The 17,002-nt window shown below is 35.6% G+C and overlaps 2 protein-coding genes across 7 annotated transcripts; both read left to right on the plus strand.

Moving 5' to 3' along the window:
• Positions 1–4,212: 4,212 nt before the first annotated feature.
• On the plus strand, positions 4,213–9,955 carry LOC134795040 (uncharacterized). Of its 6 annotated transcripts, none has more exons than XM_063766888.1 (5): positions 4,213–4,474; positions 6,454–6,532; positions 7,570–7,680; positions 8,708–8,752; positions 9,829–9,955. In XM_063766888.1, the coding sequence occupies exons 2-5, from the start codon at positions 6,511–6,513 to the stop codon at positions 9,876–9,878; spliced, it is 228 nt and encodes a 75-aa protein (XP_063622958.1). In that variant the 5' UTR covers positions 4,213–4,474; positions 6,454–6,510; the 3' UTR covers positions 9,879–9,955. The 6 variants fall into 6 exon arrangements, 5 of the variants coding, with proteins under 5 accessions (XP_063622958.1, XP_063622954.1, XP_063622956.1 ...); XR_010144771.1 differs by lacking the exon at positions 4,213–4,474 and adding an exon at positions 4,499–4,595 and having other exon boundaries at positions 7,570–7,700; XM_063766884.1 differs by lacking the exon at positions 4,213–4,474 and adding an exon at positions 4,505–4,595.
• Positions 9,956–10,526: 571 nt separating this feature from the next.
• LOC134795121 (uncharacterized) lies at positions 10,527–16,387 on the plus strand. Its single transcript, XM_063766954.1, has 4 exons — positions 10,527–12,124; positions 12,691–13,146; positions 14,549–15,415; positions 15,869–16,387. Exons 1-4 carry the CDS (start codon positions 11,318–11,320, stop codon positions 16,325–16,327), a joined length of 2,589 nt encoding a protein of 862 aa, XP_063623024.1. The 5' UTR covers positions 10,527–11,317; the 3' UTR covers positions 16,328–16,387.
• Positions 16,388–17,002: the final 615 nt, after the last annotated feature.

The raw sequence follows: 17,002 nt of genomic DNA on the forward strand, positions 1-17,002 counted from the left end.
TAGATCTCGCAAGAAGAACTGAAAATTGGATAAAAGTATGGCTCCGCCATTTAGAAAAAAAAATATGAAAAACTTAATCGACAATAAAACTATTTAATCATTGAACCTGCTCACAAAATTTCACGAGAAACGGTTGAAAATTGCGACCTGTAGAGGAGAATATCCGGACATACGAAAGTATTTTTGCCCAAGCTAAAACGCTCGGTCAATAAAAAAAAATGTCAAAGAAATATATATCAGGTGTCTACCGACAGTCCAAATCCGCCTATTCCACCTATCCCTACTGCGATATCCCCACCAGTGTGGACATATGGAATATTTTTCCATTTAGTTCTACTGGTAGGGATACATGGAATCGAGTCGTCCATCTGTCCCTCCCAGTTTTTAATGGTAGAGCAAGATGGAATTTATTCCATTTATCCCAATCACTTTCCCCCTAGTAGGGATACATGGAATTTCTTCCACTTAGCCCAATCACTTTCCCCCTAGTAGGGATACATGGAATTTCTTCCACTTAGCCCTACCTAATTGCTGTTTGGTAGGGCAATATGGAATTTTCTCCACTCAGTCCGACTTTACTTGCTGTTTGGCAGGGATACAAAAAAAACGGGACCCTGTTACTAAGACTTCGCTGTCCGTCTGTCCGTCCGTCTGACATGTGACTGTATCTCAAGAACCGTGATAGCTAGAAAGTTGAAATTTAGATTCCCAACCCATCTCAACAGGTTTTTCATGATTAGTGCAAATAAGTAAGGGCCAAAAGAGTTAATATATGTATGTTTAGATATTTCAGATATCAGTTTTACTCTACATATTAGACTTAACTGACGATGACGCGAAATAAACACTCTAATTTATATAAGTAGGTAATAAAAAGGTTTCAAGTAAGTGCTGATAAAGAAATATGGCCAGTAATACAAGTACGTCATTTAAAAGTAGATAAACAATAATATAATTTACATACTGACAGATGTCATATCGTTTAATGGAAATTTGTATTTATAGAAACACGCATTTTATGTACAATGCCTAGGGAAATAATAATATTACAAAGGGGTCGGGGCGAAGTATTACTTAGCGATGGTTATCAATATCACCGTAAAAAAATCTACAAAAATGCCGAATACTGGAAGTGTGCAAAGACTAAAAGTACAAAATGTGTCGGATCGGTAACAATTAAAGTAAGTTTTTATGAACTCCGTTTCATCTTATTTCGTTATGGTTTTTAATTGTTTGTCTGCTTGACTCAATAAGTTACTTGTACGCTTCCTATAAGTAAAGTAATGTAAACCTTTTTATTCTAGGAGCGGACTATTTTAAAAGAAGTGGCTCATTCGTCATGGTGTTTGAAAGACGTAGCGAAAAATGAAATTGACATACGCCTAAGTAATTGTAAAAAAGAAATTGCTGCAAGCCCTGAGATTCCGGTTCCGACAATATTTGAAAACATCGTCGCCGGGATTGAAGACGACGGGTTAGACTTGGTAGGAAATATTCCGCAATTCCAAAATATTAAATCAGCAATGTACAACCACAGAAACAAAGTTGCAGGAACAAGGAAAATGTTTTTCAACAACTTGCAAGAATTAGAAGTACCTCCTGCATATCACAAATTCCTCATTGCTGATTATCATCACAATGGCGTACGAATAATTATATTTGGGGGTGAGTGGGCAAAAGATTTGTTGACGGAGCGTAAAGTTTTTTTTCTAGACGGAACATTCAAAATCTGCCCTAAACCGTTTACCCAACTGGTAACAATGCATTGCGATCTTGGAAGTTCAATGGAGTCAACATTAATAATTCCGACGATATATGCATTATTGCCAGACAAGAAAACAGAAACATATAAAATCATGTTTAAACTTCTTAAATCTGCAATCCCAGCTTGGAATCCTGCGCAAATAATGGCAGATTTTGAACCAGCTATTACCAAGGCCATGGAGGACGTATTACCAGGCATTAAAAAAGACGGATGTTATTATCATTTTACAAAAGCTATATGGAAAATGGGCAAGGAGCTAAAATTAACTAAAAATAAAGAAATGAGACGTATAATATCACTATCAGCTGCGTTACCATTGCTGCCCTTTCACAAAATCAAGGGAATCAAGGGTCTTATATTGAATCGCAAATGAGAAGAGAACTGAAAATGGAAGATTTCCAACATTATTTTAAAACATTTTGGCTCAAAAATGATAACTTCATCGCACAGTGGTGTGTATTCAGATATAGACACAGAACCAATAACTACGCAGAAGCGTGGCATTTAAAAATAAACGATAAAAATAACAGAAAAATTAGTTTGTATGCCCTTTTAAAAAAACTGTACAAAAATTCTGTTGTTAATAGAAACACCTATTTGGCAATTACCGTACAAAAAAAGGCACCTAAAAAGAGAGGAATGAAATACATACTTCGAGATCAGTTCATTGAGAATGCTCAAAACCAATTAGTGGCAGGAAATATAACAGTGGGCCATTTCTTAGATATGTTAAGGTAACTGAGGTAACATGTTAACTGTGTATAAATAAAACTATTCTTTTGGTTTTGTTTCTATTATTTCGTTATATGTATATAAATGCCTGTTAATATAGTTGGAAATAATTCCGCGAGTCCCCACCAGGTAGGCAGTCAGTATAGATTGTTGGAAATAATTCCGCGAGTCCCCACCAGGTGGGCAGTCAGTATAGATTGTTGGAAATAATTCCGCGAGTCCCCACCAGGTAGGCAGTCAGTATAGATGGTTGGAAATAATTCCGCGAGTCCCCACCAGGGGGGAAGCCAGTATAGATGGTTGGAAATAATTCCGCGAGTCCCCACCAGGTAGGCAGTCAGTATAGATTGTTGGAAATAATTCCGCGAGTCCCCACCAGGTGGGCAGTCAGTATAGATAGTTGGAAATAATTCCGCGAGTCCCCACCAGGTAGGCAGTCAGTAAAGATGGTTGGAAATAATTCCGCGAGTCCCCACCAGGGGGGAAGCCAGTATAGATGGTTGGAAATAATTCCGCGAGTCCCCACCAGGTAGGCAGTCAGTATAGATGGTTGGAAATAATTCCGCGAGTCCCCACCAGGGGGGAAGCCAGTATAGATGGTTGGAAATAATTCCGCGAGTCCCCACCAGGGGGGAAGCCAGTATAGATGGTTGGAAATAATTCCGCGAGTCCCCACCAGGGGGGAAGCCAGTATAGATGGTTGGAAATAATTCCGTGAGTCCCTACCGCAGTGGATTTCAGTAGGGATAAATGGAATAATATCCCTACCAGTAGAACTAAATGGAAAAATATTCCATATGTCCACACTGGTGGGGATATCGCAGTAGGGATAGGTGGAATAGGCGTCCAAGATCCGTCTTTTTCCAACTCTGTTGCTAGATTAGGTATCACAAAAGTAAAAGAGCCTTTACGGTAATTACATGTATAATCGTTTATTTGCAGGAAATCGTTTAGAAATCGTTTATTTGCAAACCATGGTACATAGTTGGTAAATAAAAACATAGAATCACATGGCACCCTATAAAGGGTATAGCAAGTATTCTTATAGCTAGGTAGGACTACTTTGTATAGTAGTATACTCGTAGTATAACAATGTAATAATCTTACATGTCATGTGCTATTTTTTTGTGTTCCGTACAAAACTTTGTTCACGGAACACTTATTGGATCACTTCGGTCTTGCAAATCAGTTAAATGCGTTTTTCTCAGTTTAAATGCTAAGCAGAGTTAACGACTATGTCAAAGATATAAGTTATGTAGCTTGAGCTAGAGCAGCTTCGCTCGTTTCTTGTAAAACTAGCCTACGATTGGTAAAATCTTCTCTAGATAGATCCCAATTAGTTAGGGCTATTATCGAAGTTCTCGGCTGGCTGCTGTGTGTAATAATTGGGTTTTAGCTCCATGTAGCTCTCATAGAAACAGGGTTAACGGCGAACTATGGCTTTTATACTCTACAGCCTGCAATTTTTGCCTGTTGTGTGTTGTATCAAACAGTGCTTACTTTTATGCGCTACCGAAGCCTAGACTTTACAGATGTAGATGTTTTCCATCGTATTTTCTCGGAAACGTTCGTATTTGTCATGCTTCAGTCAACCTCAGTAGTTTTTGTAGTCAGTCTCAGTAGGTACCTACTGAGACTGACTGGAAAAGCAAGACACGTTCGTATGTTTCCGTGAAAATAATTATGCACCTGACTGTACGTTTTTATCACACTGTAGATGTTGCGGGTCCATACGACGCTACGGCGTGTGTGAGCAGAACATCGCACTGTGGAACGACGCCATATATAAGGAGAGAATTTTCTGTTATTCGACGATAACTTTTTATTGTCCTAACGAAAATCTGAAATTTAGTAAAGATCTTAGGAATCTGTTCAGAACTATCCCCTCAAAATTTAAGATTCTTTGTCATCATCATAAAAAGTTATTCAGTTCCAGTAATGATCATCATTCGAGGATACAAATATTAGAAGCACCCGGTATGTATTTCCAGCTTACATAACGCAATTAACCATTCGCAAGGTGACGAATTGCTTTATCTTGGCAATAAAATTCAGTTTCAGCATGCGTTTTCAGTGCGCCGTATTGTGTATTTTACTGGTAAGGTTTTATTTCATTTTCAACACAAAGTAAAACCCGCTTTAAGAAGTTTCTGAATTGACCACTTAAGAAACGCGTCTTAATGGCGCCAATGCACCACTGTAAGGAACTTTTTAAAAATAATGGCATAATGACGCATTATTCACTATACATGTTTCAAGTTCTGATGTTCGTGAGAAAAAACTTGTCTATGTTCAAACGTGTCGAAGTCATCGGCAAACAAATCAGATCGACGGGAAGACTGCGAACAGTGCCGCGTCGCATGGCACTTTCATGTAATAATCCGCGAGTAATGGGCCCAACTTATTACGAACGTCTACCCGCCGAATTAAGAACTATATCTGACGAAGCATTTGAACGTCAACTGAGGAACTTTTTATTGAATAACACATTATATTCAGTGGACGAATACATGGAATTAAAATTGAAATAACTATTTGACATTATACTTAGCTTATGTAAAATTGATTGACATTCGTTCTGAACTTATTACCTATGATTACCGCTCTTAGTTTTAGTATGACGATCATTATGATATATTAGACATGTATTTTGTTATTTATTGAGTTTTTTTCAATTTGACGATTGTTCTCAAATTTCTTTTTAAATTATATATTTGTAATTTGATTATCATTGTTGACATTGTATAATTACGTTTGCATGCTAAATTATTGACGATCATAATGTAAATTCATATACTGTGTGTTACTGACCATGGGGCTTTAAATCCAGGGCTCGATTCTACTCGCTAAACTGAGCTACTTTTACTATGGCACCAACCCCGAAATCCCGAAAAAATTTTTTACTTTTTCATACATTTTGGCTGATCAGATGTCGACGTTTTAAATGGAAAAGCCAAAAATTTTTCCCCGATTTTAGGGTTGGTCCCATAGTAAAAGTAGCTCAGTTTAGCGAGTAAAATCAAGCCCTGGATTTAAAGCCCCATGGTCAGACACACCATGTAGATTAGCGTAAGAATAATGTATACTGTAATTTATCATTATGAAATAAATAAACTAAACTAAACTAAGACATTATTTTTTTACACATTTTTATCACGGTCAATTTCCATGAAATAAATCACACGGGCACCATCGAAATCCTGTTATCATCAGAGTATCTTCGTAAGAAGTGCCATCTCTGGAACGTACCTACGTAAAATCCTGTTATCATCAGAGTATCTTCGTAAGAAGTGCCATCTCTGGAACATGCCTACGCAAAATCCTGTTATCATCAGAGTATCATCGTAAGAAGTGCCATCTCTGGAACGTACCTACGTAAAATCCTGTTATCATCAGAGTATCTTCGTAAGAAGTGCCATCTCTGGAACGTGCCTACGTAAAATCCTGTTATCATCAGAGTATCTTCGTAAGAAGTGCCATCTCTGGAACGTACCTACGTAAAATCCTGTTATCATCAGAGTATCTTCGTAAGAAGTGCCATCATTGGAACGTACCTACGTAAAATCCTGATATCATCAGAGTATCTTCGTAAGAAGTGCCATCCCTGGAACGTACGTAAAATCCTTTTATCATCAGAGTATCTTCGTAAGAAGTGGCATCTCTGGAACGTACGTAAAATCCTGTTATCATCAGATTATCTTCGTAAGAAGTGCCATCTGTAGAACGTACGTAATTGTGCAATATGCAACATGTCTTTACAATTTTTTTGCTAAATCTATGTGGACATTAAAGATAGGGAGAAACTGAGCCCAAGTACGCAACCTATACAATTGCATTGTGAAATCTGGACCCTGAAATTTGTATGCTTAGAAACATAATTATTTAGTCATACGCAACTTTTAATTTTAACACGATCTTGTTATTAATCCATTTGTCAACTGTAATTTTAATTTCAGCTTTACTTTGAACAAATCAACACAAAAACGACTAAAATAGACTTGGCTGAAGAGGATATGCTCCTATTCTGGAAACGATGTAAGTAAAAAATTCTTTAACCACATGTAAGTACATGCAAGTCAAGTCAAATATAATACAGAAGTTTATTGAAAGCAAAACAGTATTATCAAAATAATTAAACTAAACATGAAAATAAAAACGAAACTCTAACAACTATATACACATAAATATTAAAAGTATTAAAACTCATTTATTATGCATCAAGTCAAATATTAAAACTCAGTTATTACGAGTATACATCAGTACATCTATTTTGATTGAAATTCAAAAGGCGCAATGACGCTTATTACAAAATGCATAAGGTCCACCGATGGACATTTAAGGGTATTGCTGTTTGTACTAAGGGCCACCCCACATCTGGCGTCTTTCGGGCGTCGGCGTCGGTCAGCGCTATGGAAAATGACGTCGCTGCGCAGTTCGTCGACGTTGCGTCGACGTTGCGTCGAGCAGGGCCATAGAGTTGTAGACGCCGACGAGACGCCGACGCTCGAAAGACGCTAGATGTGGGGTGGCCCTAAGAGTAGCAATTCAGGCCTTACCTATACTCGTATTTTTGTAAGAATTTCTGCCGTAAATATGTACTAGGTACTAGGTACATAAAACATGAAGTCATATTTCTAAAACAGCAACCTTACAAATTTCTTCCGGGGTCCGCTTGACAACTAATTCCAGGAATTGGCGTAGGCGCCAGTTTTTACGAGTGATTCTTGAGGAAGGTTTAGGTGTATTTAATAATAAACCCGTGCGAAGCCGGGGCGGGTCGCTAATAAATAAGTCGATCAACTATTTCTTATTGTTATTCTGTCCCATCAGCCAGGAGACAACAGTAGCATAGTTTATTAGAAGAACTGCCGTACCATGTTCTACAAACGTGCTTGGTAGATCTCCCATTATGGAAAGACCTTATAACTACCAAAAAATTCAAGTTTGGTTCATTTAAATACGAAAATACTAATATTTTAAGAGTGACCCAGGAGACCGTAACCATGGCAACTAGTGACAATAAAAAATTGATTAACCCAAATAATAAAACACTCTTATGATTTATTTTGCAGCAAGCGGGCCGAAATGCAAGCCGTTCACAGTGTTCAAGGTCGACTGTAACCACTGCGTCTGCGCCGCCGACGGCACTTCTTCCTGCACCAGAATGGATTGCAGACGTTTGGGTACTAACCAGTATATATAGGTACTAACCAGTTTCTGCCCGCGACTTTTTCTGCGTGGGATGATGATGATGATGATAAAAACTATCCTACGTCTTCGGCTTCAAACTGTTTCCATACCAACTTTCATCTCAGTAAATCGGAGTAGCTTCAGCTTTGTCATTCTAAATGTGAATTTTGAATTTTTGAATTTGAATTTTGATTTTATTACGATTTAAGTGTTAGTTTAATTTGTTCGACTTGGTGTGTGTTGTTTTAATGAATTTGTGATTAATTATTTAAGTTTTTTTAATTCTGTTTGTAATTTATTGTTATGTATATGGACTATTTGTTTGAAATGAACGTTACATTACATAAGCGTGAAGAGATAACAGACAGACAGAGTTAGTTTCACTTTTATTATTAGTAGGGATATTACACGTGAATGTAAAACTTTCAATGTTTGGAGGTTTGCACTCAATCACTCAAAACATGCTAAACAGGGCTATAACCGCGAAAAATCGAAGTTCGCAGATTGCGGGCATCTTTCTCTGTCACTCTAATTACACCTTCATTGGAATAAAAGAGAAAGATCCCCGCGATTTGCGACTTTCGATTTTCGGGGTAGTCCCTCAGAATTGTCTGAAGGCATACTCGTATTATAGATCTGGGAGACAGAGCTTTGCCCGGAAAACATAAAAACTCAAAAATGCGCGTTTTCCCAGAGATAAGACCTAGCCAAATAGATTTATCGCCCCCGAAAACTCCCATATAGAAAATTTCATCGCAATCGTTAGAGCCGTTTCTGAGATCCCCGAAATAAAAAAGAATTGCTCGTTTAAAGGTATTAGATAGATAGAAGTAGTTTATAATCATAGCCTATGGAGGTGTAAGGGGGCATAGGCTATAAAGGATCGGCAATGCACTTTTGACACCTCTGAAGTTGCAAGTAGATATCCAGCTAAAAAAAAACTAAGACTAAAATATCCTGTACTCTGAAACAGGAGCATAATATGCTAAATATAATTCAATTATTTGATTTTATTTCCAGATACTAAAAAAAGGCGCAAATCTAAATTAAGACCGAAAAAACAAGGTAATCATTGCAACATTATTACTATCAATGTAATTGCAATCAAAGTTTTCCATATTGATAAGATATTATTGATCGATATTATGGAATTCGAAGGTTAAGAGAGATTGATTAACATTAATTATGTTGAACAACTTCCTTTATCTTTTTATTTATAAAAAAAGAATAGTTATGTAAGTAACAAATATAGTTATAATATAAATATGAAGCTTTATTGATAAAAATAAAGAAAGAATTTGTATTTCATACAAATAAGTTGCATTTGTAATATTTTTTAAACATTCAATTGTAGGGATTATTAGAAATCCCTTAATTGCACGCAAAATGGTCATTTTAAATGTCAATCATATCAAACGAACGTAGGTACATACATACAAAAAGAGTCAGAGGCACGAGACGACGTATCAAAGCTTTTGAATGCGAAGACGGAGCAGGAATCCTCTACTGAACATTATACTGAAGAGTGAAAATCCCTCAAGAAATATATATGTTGCGGTCAAAAGTGTGATCTGGTCAAAAGAACTTTTAACCGACAAAAACAGGCAAAACTGCTTTTGACTGAGCATGTTGGTCAAAAGTAGTTTAACCTGAAAATCATACCTATTTCTGGCAGCAGTTTCGTTTTTAGGGCGTAGCAAAAAAAAATAACCCTAACCTACCTATCTCTGGGAACAGTTTAGTTTTTAGGGCGTAGCAAAAAAAAATAATCCTAACCTACCTATTTCTGCGAGTACTTTTGACTGATAGTAACAGTCACAATTACTATTAACCAATGATTTTCAGGTAAAACTACTTTTGACCAACATGCTCAGTCAAAAGCAGTTTTGCCTGTTTTTGTCGGTTAAAAGTTCTTTTGACCATTTCACACTTTTGACTGTGACATATATATATATATCTATATTTTTTATGTAACTTCTACTGTCTCCTCCATACATTGATATACATATAAAAATGTTAAAACTTAAAAGTTTTATTTACGTCGTTTTCTTGACATACATTTTCATTAGGTCGTAATTTACTAAGAAAAAAAAAGAAAAAATAACAATCTTTAGTTTATGCCTATTTTGTTTGTGTTTCAGAATACTACACCGATGACAGTGATGCTGATGACAGTGTACAATCAAAATAAACTGGTTTTAGTTAAATTATAAAATAGATATTAAAAAATGTGTTGTTCAGTAAACAAATATTTTTTGTTTAAAGAAGTATTGACATCTTCAATTAATTTATATTGCAAATTCACCATTTCAAGGCATAGTTTTGAAAGTGGATCCTTTTTTTTCTTTTCAAAAGCTGTTTTAATTTCTAATATTAGTTTAGTTTTATAATCGTTCTCTATGTGGTTCTAATTTAGTATTGGTTATTTACTTTTGATTAATTAATGCTTTAAGCTATGATCACTATATACCATAATAATTCAGGATACCTACTATAAACACTATAACTTAGTTACCTACGTTTAGTTTATAAGTTTTGATACAATATTTATATTTATTTGTTCCTTAATGTTTCAGTTAAATAATACTATAGCAATGGGGTTGGCAACTGTCAAAGGTTTGCCTAGATGGCGCCATCATAGCTTGCCCCTTTTTCTATGAGATTTGGCTTAAAGAGCTGGCATCCAGGGTATTAAAAAAACAAAAATTTGACACAATTCTAGGGATTGACGGGGCAAGCTATGATGGCGCCATCTGCTAAAAACTTCCACCGGCCAACCCCATTATTCAAATGTTCGCATGCCACTATTGATACCACTAGTATACCCGGTATTATTAGAACCAATCCATTTAAGTCACAAGCGTTGGCACTGCGTTACTTATACAGGGTGGTCCAAACCTTGACGTCCAAATTTTTTTTTAGATTCCTCACGTCGTGGGCTATCAGAATATTTTTTTTTTCGTGATTTGAGGTTGGTCCCATAATAAAAATTGCTCAGTATAATCCCAAAACCACCCTGGCAACAGGAATGCAGTTATTTTTTAGCCACCCTGTATGGGAACCCCGGAATTACATAACAAAAGTTAAAAGTTTAAAAAATCACAACTCGAAAACTACGAAAAATCGGTTAACATACATGGGGTATATTCTGACAGCCCACGGCGTGAGGAATCTAAAATTTATTTTTGGACGTCAAGGTTTGGACCACCCTGTATACACACATTAAATAAAATTTGCCCTTGTTTGCAACATTCCATAAAATCTCACAAATCATAGGTTTTTTTCTTTAGCGTTACATAAATTTCCAATTCGAATAAATATTAAATAATAAACTCTTCTCTCACTAGTTACAGACAAACCCGTGATACAAAAGTTTTCTAATTCCGTATTACATGCATATTATTTTATTTTAATAACAATTAGGTACTTAGGTACTAGGGAGTGTGACGTGCCTAATTATGAGAACTTGGTAACATACATTTATTAGTCAGAGAGATAACCCCCAACGTTATCGTTACCTATTTATCTTAATTACCCACAAAAACAAATTATTATTGATATTTTATCACTGAGCATAAAAGGCGTTGTGAGGTAATTTTAATTTTAGACGTGCTCAAAGAGTAGAGGAAAATGGCGCAATTCACATTTGAAGGCGATATTAAAATCCTTGCTGACCCTCAAATAAAACTAGTTGAAAATGTTCTTCAGGAAAAAGGATTCACAAGTGGAAAAATTGTTGTAGAACAAGTGGGTCAAAAAGGGGATAATTACATTGCACACGTGAAGAGATTCATATACGAAGCGGAAGATGGAACTACATTTAAGATGATCGGAAAAGTTGCACCTGTAGACGCACAATTAAGACGAATGATGAAAACAATGATTCTATTCAATAACGAAACCGTTATGTACAATCTTGTTTTGCCTAAGCTAAATGATATTCAAAACTCAGCCGGTGCCACTGCCGATGAAAAAGTAAGATTTCCCGCTTGCTACGGAGTTGTGACTGAAGAACCGTACGAATTCATTCTGCTTGAAGATTTAAAAGAGGCAGGTTTTGAGATGTTCGACAGAATGAAACCCTTAACCAACGAAAGTGTTCGTTTAGTCGTTAAGGATTTGGCCCAATACCATTCACTTTCTTATGTGTTCAAGAATTCTGAACCGGAAATGTTTGAAAGTTATTCAAACAGACTGTTAAATATGTGGGTCATTATGGGTGCTCAACCTGATGCACAGCGGTTTTTTGAATCGGCCGAGAATGATCTTCTCAAAATGATGTATGATGTGAGTGACAAGTACAAGAACGTATTAAGAGGGTCGTTGACACAGATTGCTCCGATTGCTAAGAAAATGCAAAGTTACGAAAAGGGTTCAAAATATTCTGTAATCCAGCAAGGTGACTGTTGGAATAACAATATCTTGTTCCGGCTTGAGGTAAGGTTTTGATTTTTGTTTGCATTGTTAATAGGAGGAACTATAATTAATCTTCCTTAATCATTTTAATGTTCAGAATTCGAGGAAAATATACATAGAGTTGAAACAAGAAAAGTCTGCAACGATTTTGATAGCACACGCAGTGCAAGATTCATTTTAAACGTCAGACTTCTATGAAATTATGACGTATAAATGACACTTGCACTGCGTGTCTAACTCTAATATGTTTTCATTTAAATCTTCACGGATATATTAAGCCATAAAAAACAATGTAAAACTTATACTATACAGGTATTACTTTAGAATAAACTTTTCAGAATATATTTATTAGATAATGTATAATATACTTAATAGAGTTAGAGACGATTTAAGAGACTTTTTTCAAGAATTTGTTTATGATGCTATATCATTTAAAATTCGACAACGGTTTCACTCACTTGAATTTTTAACAATATGTCGCCAATAGCGACTAAAAATTCAAGTGAGTGAAACCGTTGTCGTATAAACAATTTAAAATATGTCTCACGAAAGTTTAATATCGATCATTTAAAATTCTATCATTCCAGGACGGCAAGCTAGTTGATGACGTTATGATCGACTACCAGCTATCAAGGGAAGGCAACCCCGCCGCCGACCTTCTATATCTTATATTCAACTGCACAGACCACGCCACCAGACTGAAGCACTACCAAGAATGGATCGACTATTATCACGAAATTCTTGACGACTCACTAAACCTTTATGGTCTTAAAGCCAACCGCGTATTTCCCAAAGACCAACTCGACGCAGACCTTAGGAGATATGGAAAACTGATGGTTAATCTAGGCGTGATGCTCTCGTCTATATTAGTAAGGGAATCTAAAGATGTAGTGGATATTAAAGAAATGACTGGCGATAAAGAGAAGATGGTGGAAGACACAATGGCGCAGATGGACGCCTCATTATTGAATGTATCGACTATTGTTAATTTAAGAAAAAAGATCTTGGGTATTATTGATACTGCTCTTGAGTTTGGACTTATTTAAGATTTGCTACTTAAATAAATTAAATTATTATGACTAAAATTAAAGCCGGTTCTGTTTTTGAAAAAGACTGAGTTATTTCTCTGTGAAACAAATACCACCTGAGAATATTTTTAAGTCATATTTATGTTGATATATGCATGTATAGGTATTGATGAAAAATATAATATATAACATTTTTAAATTGCAGTTAATTTTTTTATTGAAGTTTATTTTCTGCAAAGTTCGATTAAATAAAAATAAAATAAATAAATAAATAAATATTAGGAGACATCTTACACAGATCAAACCTAGCCCCAAACTAAGCAAAGCTTGTACTATGGGTACTAGGCGACGATATACATACTTGTATAGATAAATACATACTTATATACATAGAAAACAACCATGACTCAGGAACAAATATTAGTGTTCATCACACAAATAAATGCCCTTACTGGGATTCGAACCCAGGACCATCGGCTTAGCAGACAGGGTCACTACCCACTAGACCAGACCGGTCGTCAACACTCACACACTCACACACACTCGTAAAGATATTTTTATACTTTAGTGCCTCTGTGAGCTGTAGACCTCGCGAGCATAAATCTTATTGGGACCGTGCGTTCATTTAAATAAGCCAGAAGTAAGTAAATCGTAATAATTTCAGTGAAAACTACTGAACGGAGTTTTATACGGTTTTTATCTAAAAAAAACAGTGATTCTTGAGAAAGTTTAAGAAGTATAATTTGTTAAGATTTTGTGTAAATTGGTTGAAATATGACGATATTTGTTATTGAAGTCAGGAAAAAATCACGCTGGCTAACGCTTTATTCGAAAATGCTGCACAATCCGTTTGGGTATAACAACACAATGTATGATGGGATTGTCTCTCTTTCATTGGTCTACAAAAAAGTCCACGATGGTGTATGTCTATCTTTTAAGCATAACTTACTATACCTACCCATTCGTATCTTCTACAAAAAGATTTCATAATTTACACAGATAACAGTATTATAAGTATACCCGGTTATTAATGGAACCAATCCATTGCAGTCACAAGTGTTGGCACTGCATTATTTATACACATTCAATGAAAATTGGCCCCTGTTTGCAACTTTCCATAAAATCTCACAAATCATATGTTTTTTTCTTTAGCGTTACATAAATCTCCAATTCGAATAAATATTAAATAATAAACTCTTCTCTCACTAGTTACAGAAAAACCCGTGACATAATATTACATGCATATTATTTTGTTTTAATAGGGATAATTACTTAGGTAGTAGGAAGTATGACATGCCTAGTTATTAAAACTCGGTAACAAACATTTATTTGTCAGAGAGATAACTCCTGCGTTATCGTTACCTATTTATCTTAATTACCCACAAAAACAAATTGTTATTGATATTTTATCACTAAGCATAAAAGGCGTTGTGAAGTAATGTTAATTTTAGACTTGCTCAAAGAGTACAGGAAAATGGCGCAATTCGCATTTGAAGGCGATATTGAAATCCTTGCTGACCCTCAAATAAAACTAGTTGAAAATGTTCTTCAGAAAAAGGGATTCACAAGTGGAAAAATTGTTGTAGAACAAGTGGGTCAAAAAGGGGATAATTACATTGCACACGTGAAGAGATTCATATACGAATCGGAAGATGGAACTACATTTAAGATGATCGGAAAAGTTGCACCTGTAGCCGAACAATTAAGACTAATGATGAAAACAATGATTCTCTTTAATAACGAAATCGTTATGTACAACCTAGTTTTGCCTAAGCTGAATGATATTCAAAACTCAGCCGGTGCCACTGACGATGTAAAGGTAAGATTCCCCGCTTGCTACGGAGTTGTGACTGAAGAACCGTACGAATTCATTCTGCTTGAAGATTTAAACGAGGCAGGTTTTGAGATGCTGGACAGAATGAAACCCTTAACCAATGAAAGTGTTCGTTTAGTCGTTAAAGATTTGGCCAAATACCATTCACTTTCTTATGTGTTCAAAAATTCTGAACCGGAAATATATGAAAGTTATTCAAACAGACTGTTAAATATGTGGGTCATAATGGGTGCTCAACCTGAAGCACATCAGTTATTTAAAAAAAAGGGCGAGAATGATCTTCTCAAAATGATGCATGATGTGAGTGACAAGTACAAGAACGTATTAAGAGGGTCGTTGACACAGATTGCTCCGATTGCTAAGAAAATGCAAAGTTACGAAAAGGGTTCAGAATATTCTGTAATCCAGCAAGGTGACTGTTGGAATAACAATATATTGTTCCGGCTTGAGGTAAGTTTTTGATTTTTGTTTGCATTGTTAATAGGAACAACTATGATTAATCTTGCTGAAGCATTTTAATGTTCAGAATTCGAGGAACAAATACTTTATGAATAAATTAATTGTTACTTTAGAATAAACTTTTCTTGAAATATTACATAATATGTAGGTAATATAAATATCTGGGAGACCGAGCTTTGCTCAAAAAACAAGTAAAAACTAAAAAATGCGCGTTTTCACAGAGATAAGATCTAACTAGATCGATTTTTCGCCCCCGAAAACCCCCATAATATCAAATTTCATCGAAATCGTTGAAGCCGTGTCCTAGATCCCCGAAATATGTGTATATACATATATACAAGAATTGCTTGTTTAAAGGTATAAGATAGAGTTAGAGACGATTTAGGAGACTTTTTCTAAGAATTTGGTTATGATGACCTATGACTTAAAAATGTATAATTCCAGGACGGCAAGTCAGTTGATGACGTAATGATCGACTACCAGCTGTCAAGAGAAGGCAATCCTGCTGCCGACCTTCTATATCTTATATTCAACTGCACAGACCACGCCACCAGACTGAAGCACTACCAAGAATGGATCGACTATTACCACGAAATTCTCGACGACTCACTAAACCTTTATGGTCTTAAAGCCAACCGCGTATTTCCCAAAGACCAACTCGACGCAGACCTTAGGAGATATGGAAAACTGATGGTTAGCCTTAGCGTGATGCTCTCGTCTATAATAGTAAGGGATTCTAAAGATGCAGTGGATATGAAAGAAATGACTGGCGATAAAGAGAAGCTGATGGAAGATACAATGGCGCAGATGGACGCCTCATTATTGGATGTATCGACTATTGTTAAGTTAAGAGAAAAGATCTTGGGTATTATTGATACTGCTTTTGAGTTTGGACTTATTTAAGTTTTGCTACTTAAATAAAATATTTTATTATGACTAAAATTAAAGCCAGTTCTGTTTTTGAAAAAGACTGTGATATTACTAAACAAATATCACGTGAGATTATTTTGAAGTCATATTTGTAGTGATATATGTATTATTGAAAAATATAATATGATACATTTTTCAATCGTTGTGTTTTTTTTTGAAGATTTTTTTTGCAGTGTTCGATTTAATAGGTTAACAAATATCAATATTATGCTTTACAGTACCTATTGTAGAGTTCCGTTCCGAAGAAGTTCCGAAAAGTAACACACAAACACACACACACACACACAAATTTAGATAAAATTGTATGAGCTTAAATGTTCTTTCTGTTTGTTATATTTCTTAAACCTAGTAACTTGTTGCTACGGAGGAGCGGGACCTCCAGGTATAATATACTTAATAGGAAGTCCCAACCTGTTACCTTATTATGTACATTTTAATTAATGTAATCAATATTTTTCATTTTTCAATAACACTTAAATTAGCATCAATAGCATCATGAACAAAAGGTAGGTACTTGCAAGAAGCGGTAACTCGTGATACTTTTCCCACATAATAGGTAAACAACCTACTGCCAAACAGATACAGATATAGCGCCTAATTATTTTCCATCGTATTTTCACGGAAACTTACGAACGTGTCTTGCTATTT

The sequence above is a fragment of the Cydia splendana genome, chromosome 11, assembly GCF_910591565.1.
Source record: "Cydia splendana chromosome 11, ilCydSple1.2, whole genome shotgun sequence".
Taxonomy (NCBI): Eukaryota; Metazoa; Arthropoda; class Insecta; order Lepidoptera; family Tortricidae; genus Cydia; species Cydia splendana.

Excerpts from the sequence above, each read along its gene's own strand:
- LOC134795121 (XM_063766954.1), top strand. The coding sequence starts at position 11,318 with ATGGCGCAATTCACATTTGAAGGCGATATTAAAATCCTTGCTGACCCT. Across the intron at positions 13,147-14,548 it reads CTCTTGAGTTTGGACTTATT|CATAAAAGGCGTTGTGAAGT; the intron begins TAAGATTTGCTA and ends TTTATCACTAAG. Across the intron at positions 15,416-15,868 it reads ATATATTGTTCCGGCTTGAG|GACGGCAAGTCAGTTGATGA; the intron begins GTAAGTTTTTGA and ends GTATAATTCCAG.
- LOC134795040 (XM_063766884.1), top strand. The coding sequence starts at position 4,560 with ATGCGTTTTCAGTGCGCCGTATTGTGTATTTTACTG. Across the intron at positions 6,533-7,569 it reads GCTCCTATTCTGGAAACGAT|CAAGCGGGCCGAAATGCAAG; the intron begins GTAAGTAAAAAA and ends TTTATTTTGCAG. Across the intron at positions 8,753-9,828 it reads ATTAAGACCGAAAAAACAAG|AATACTACACCGATGACAGT; the intron begins GTAATCATTGCA and ends TTTGTGTTTCAG.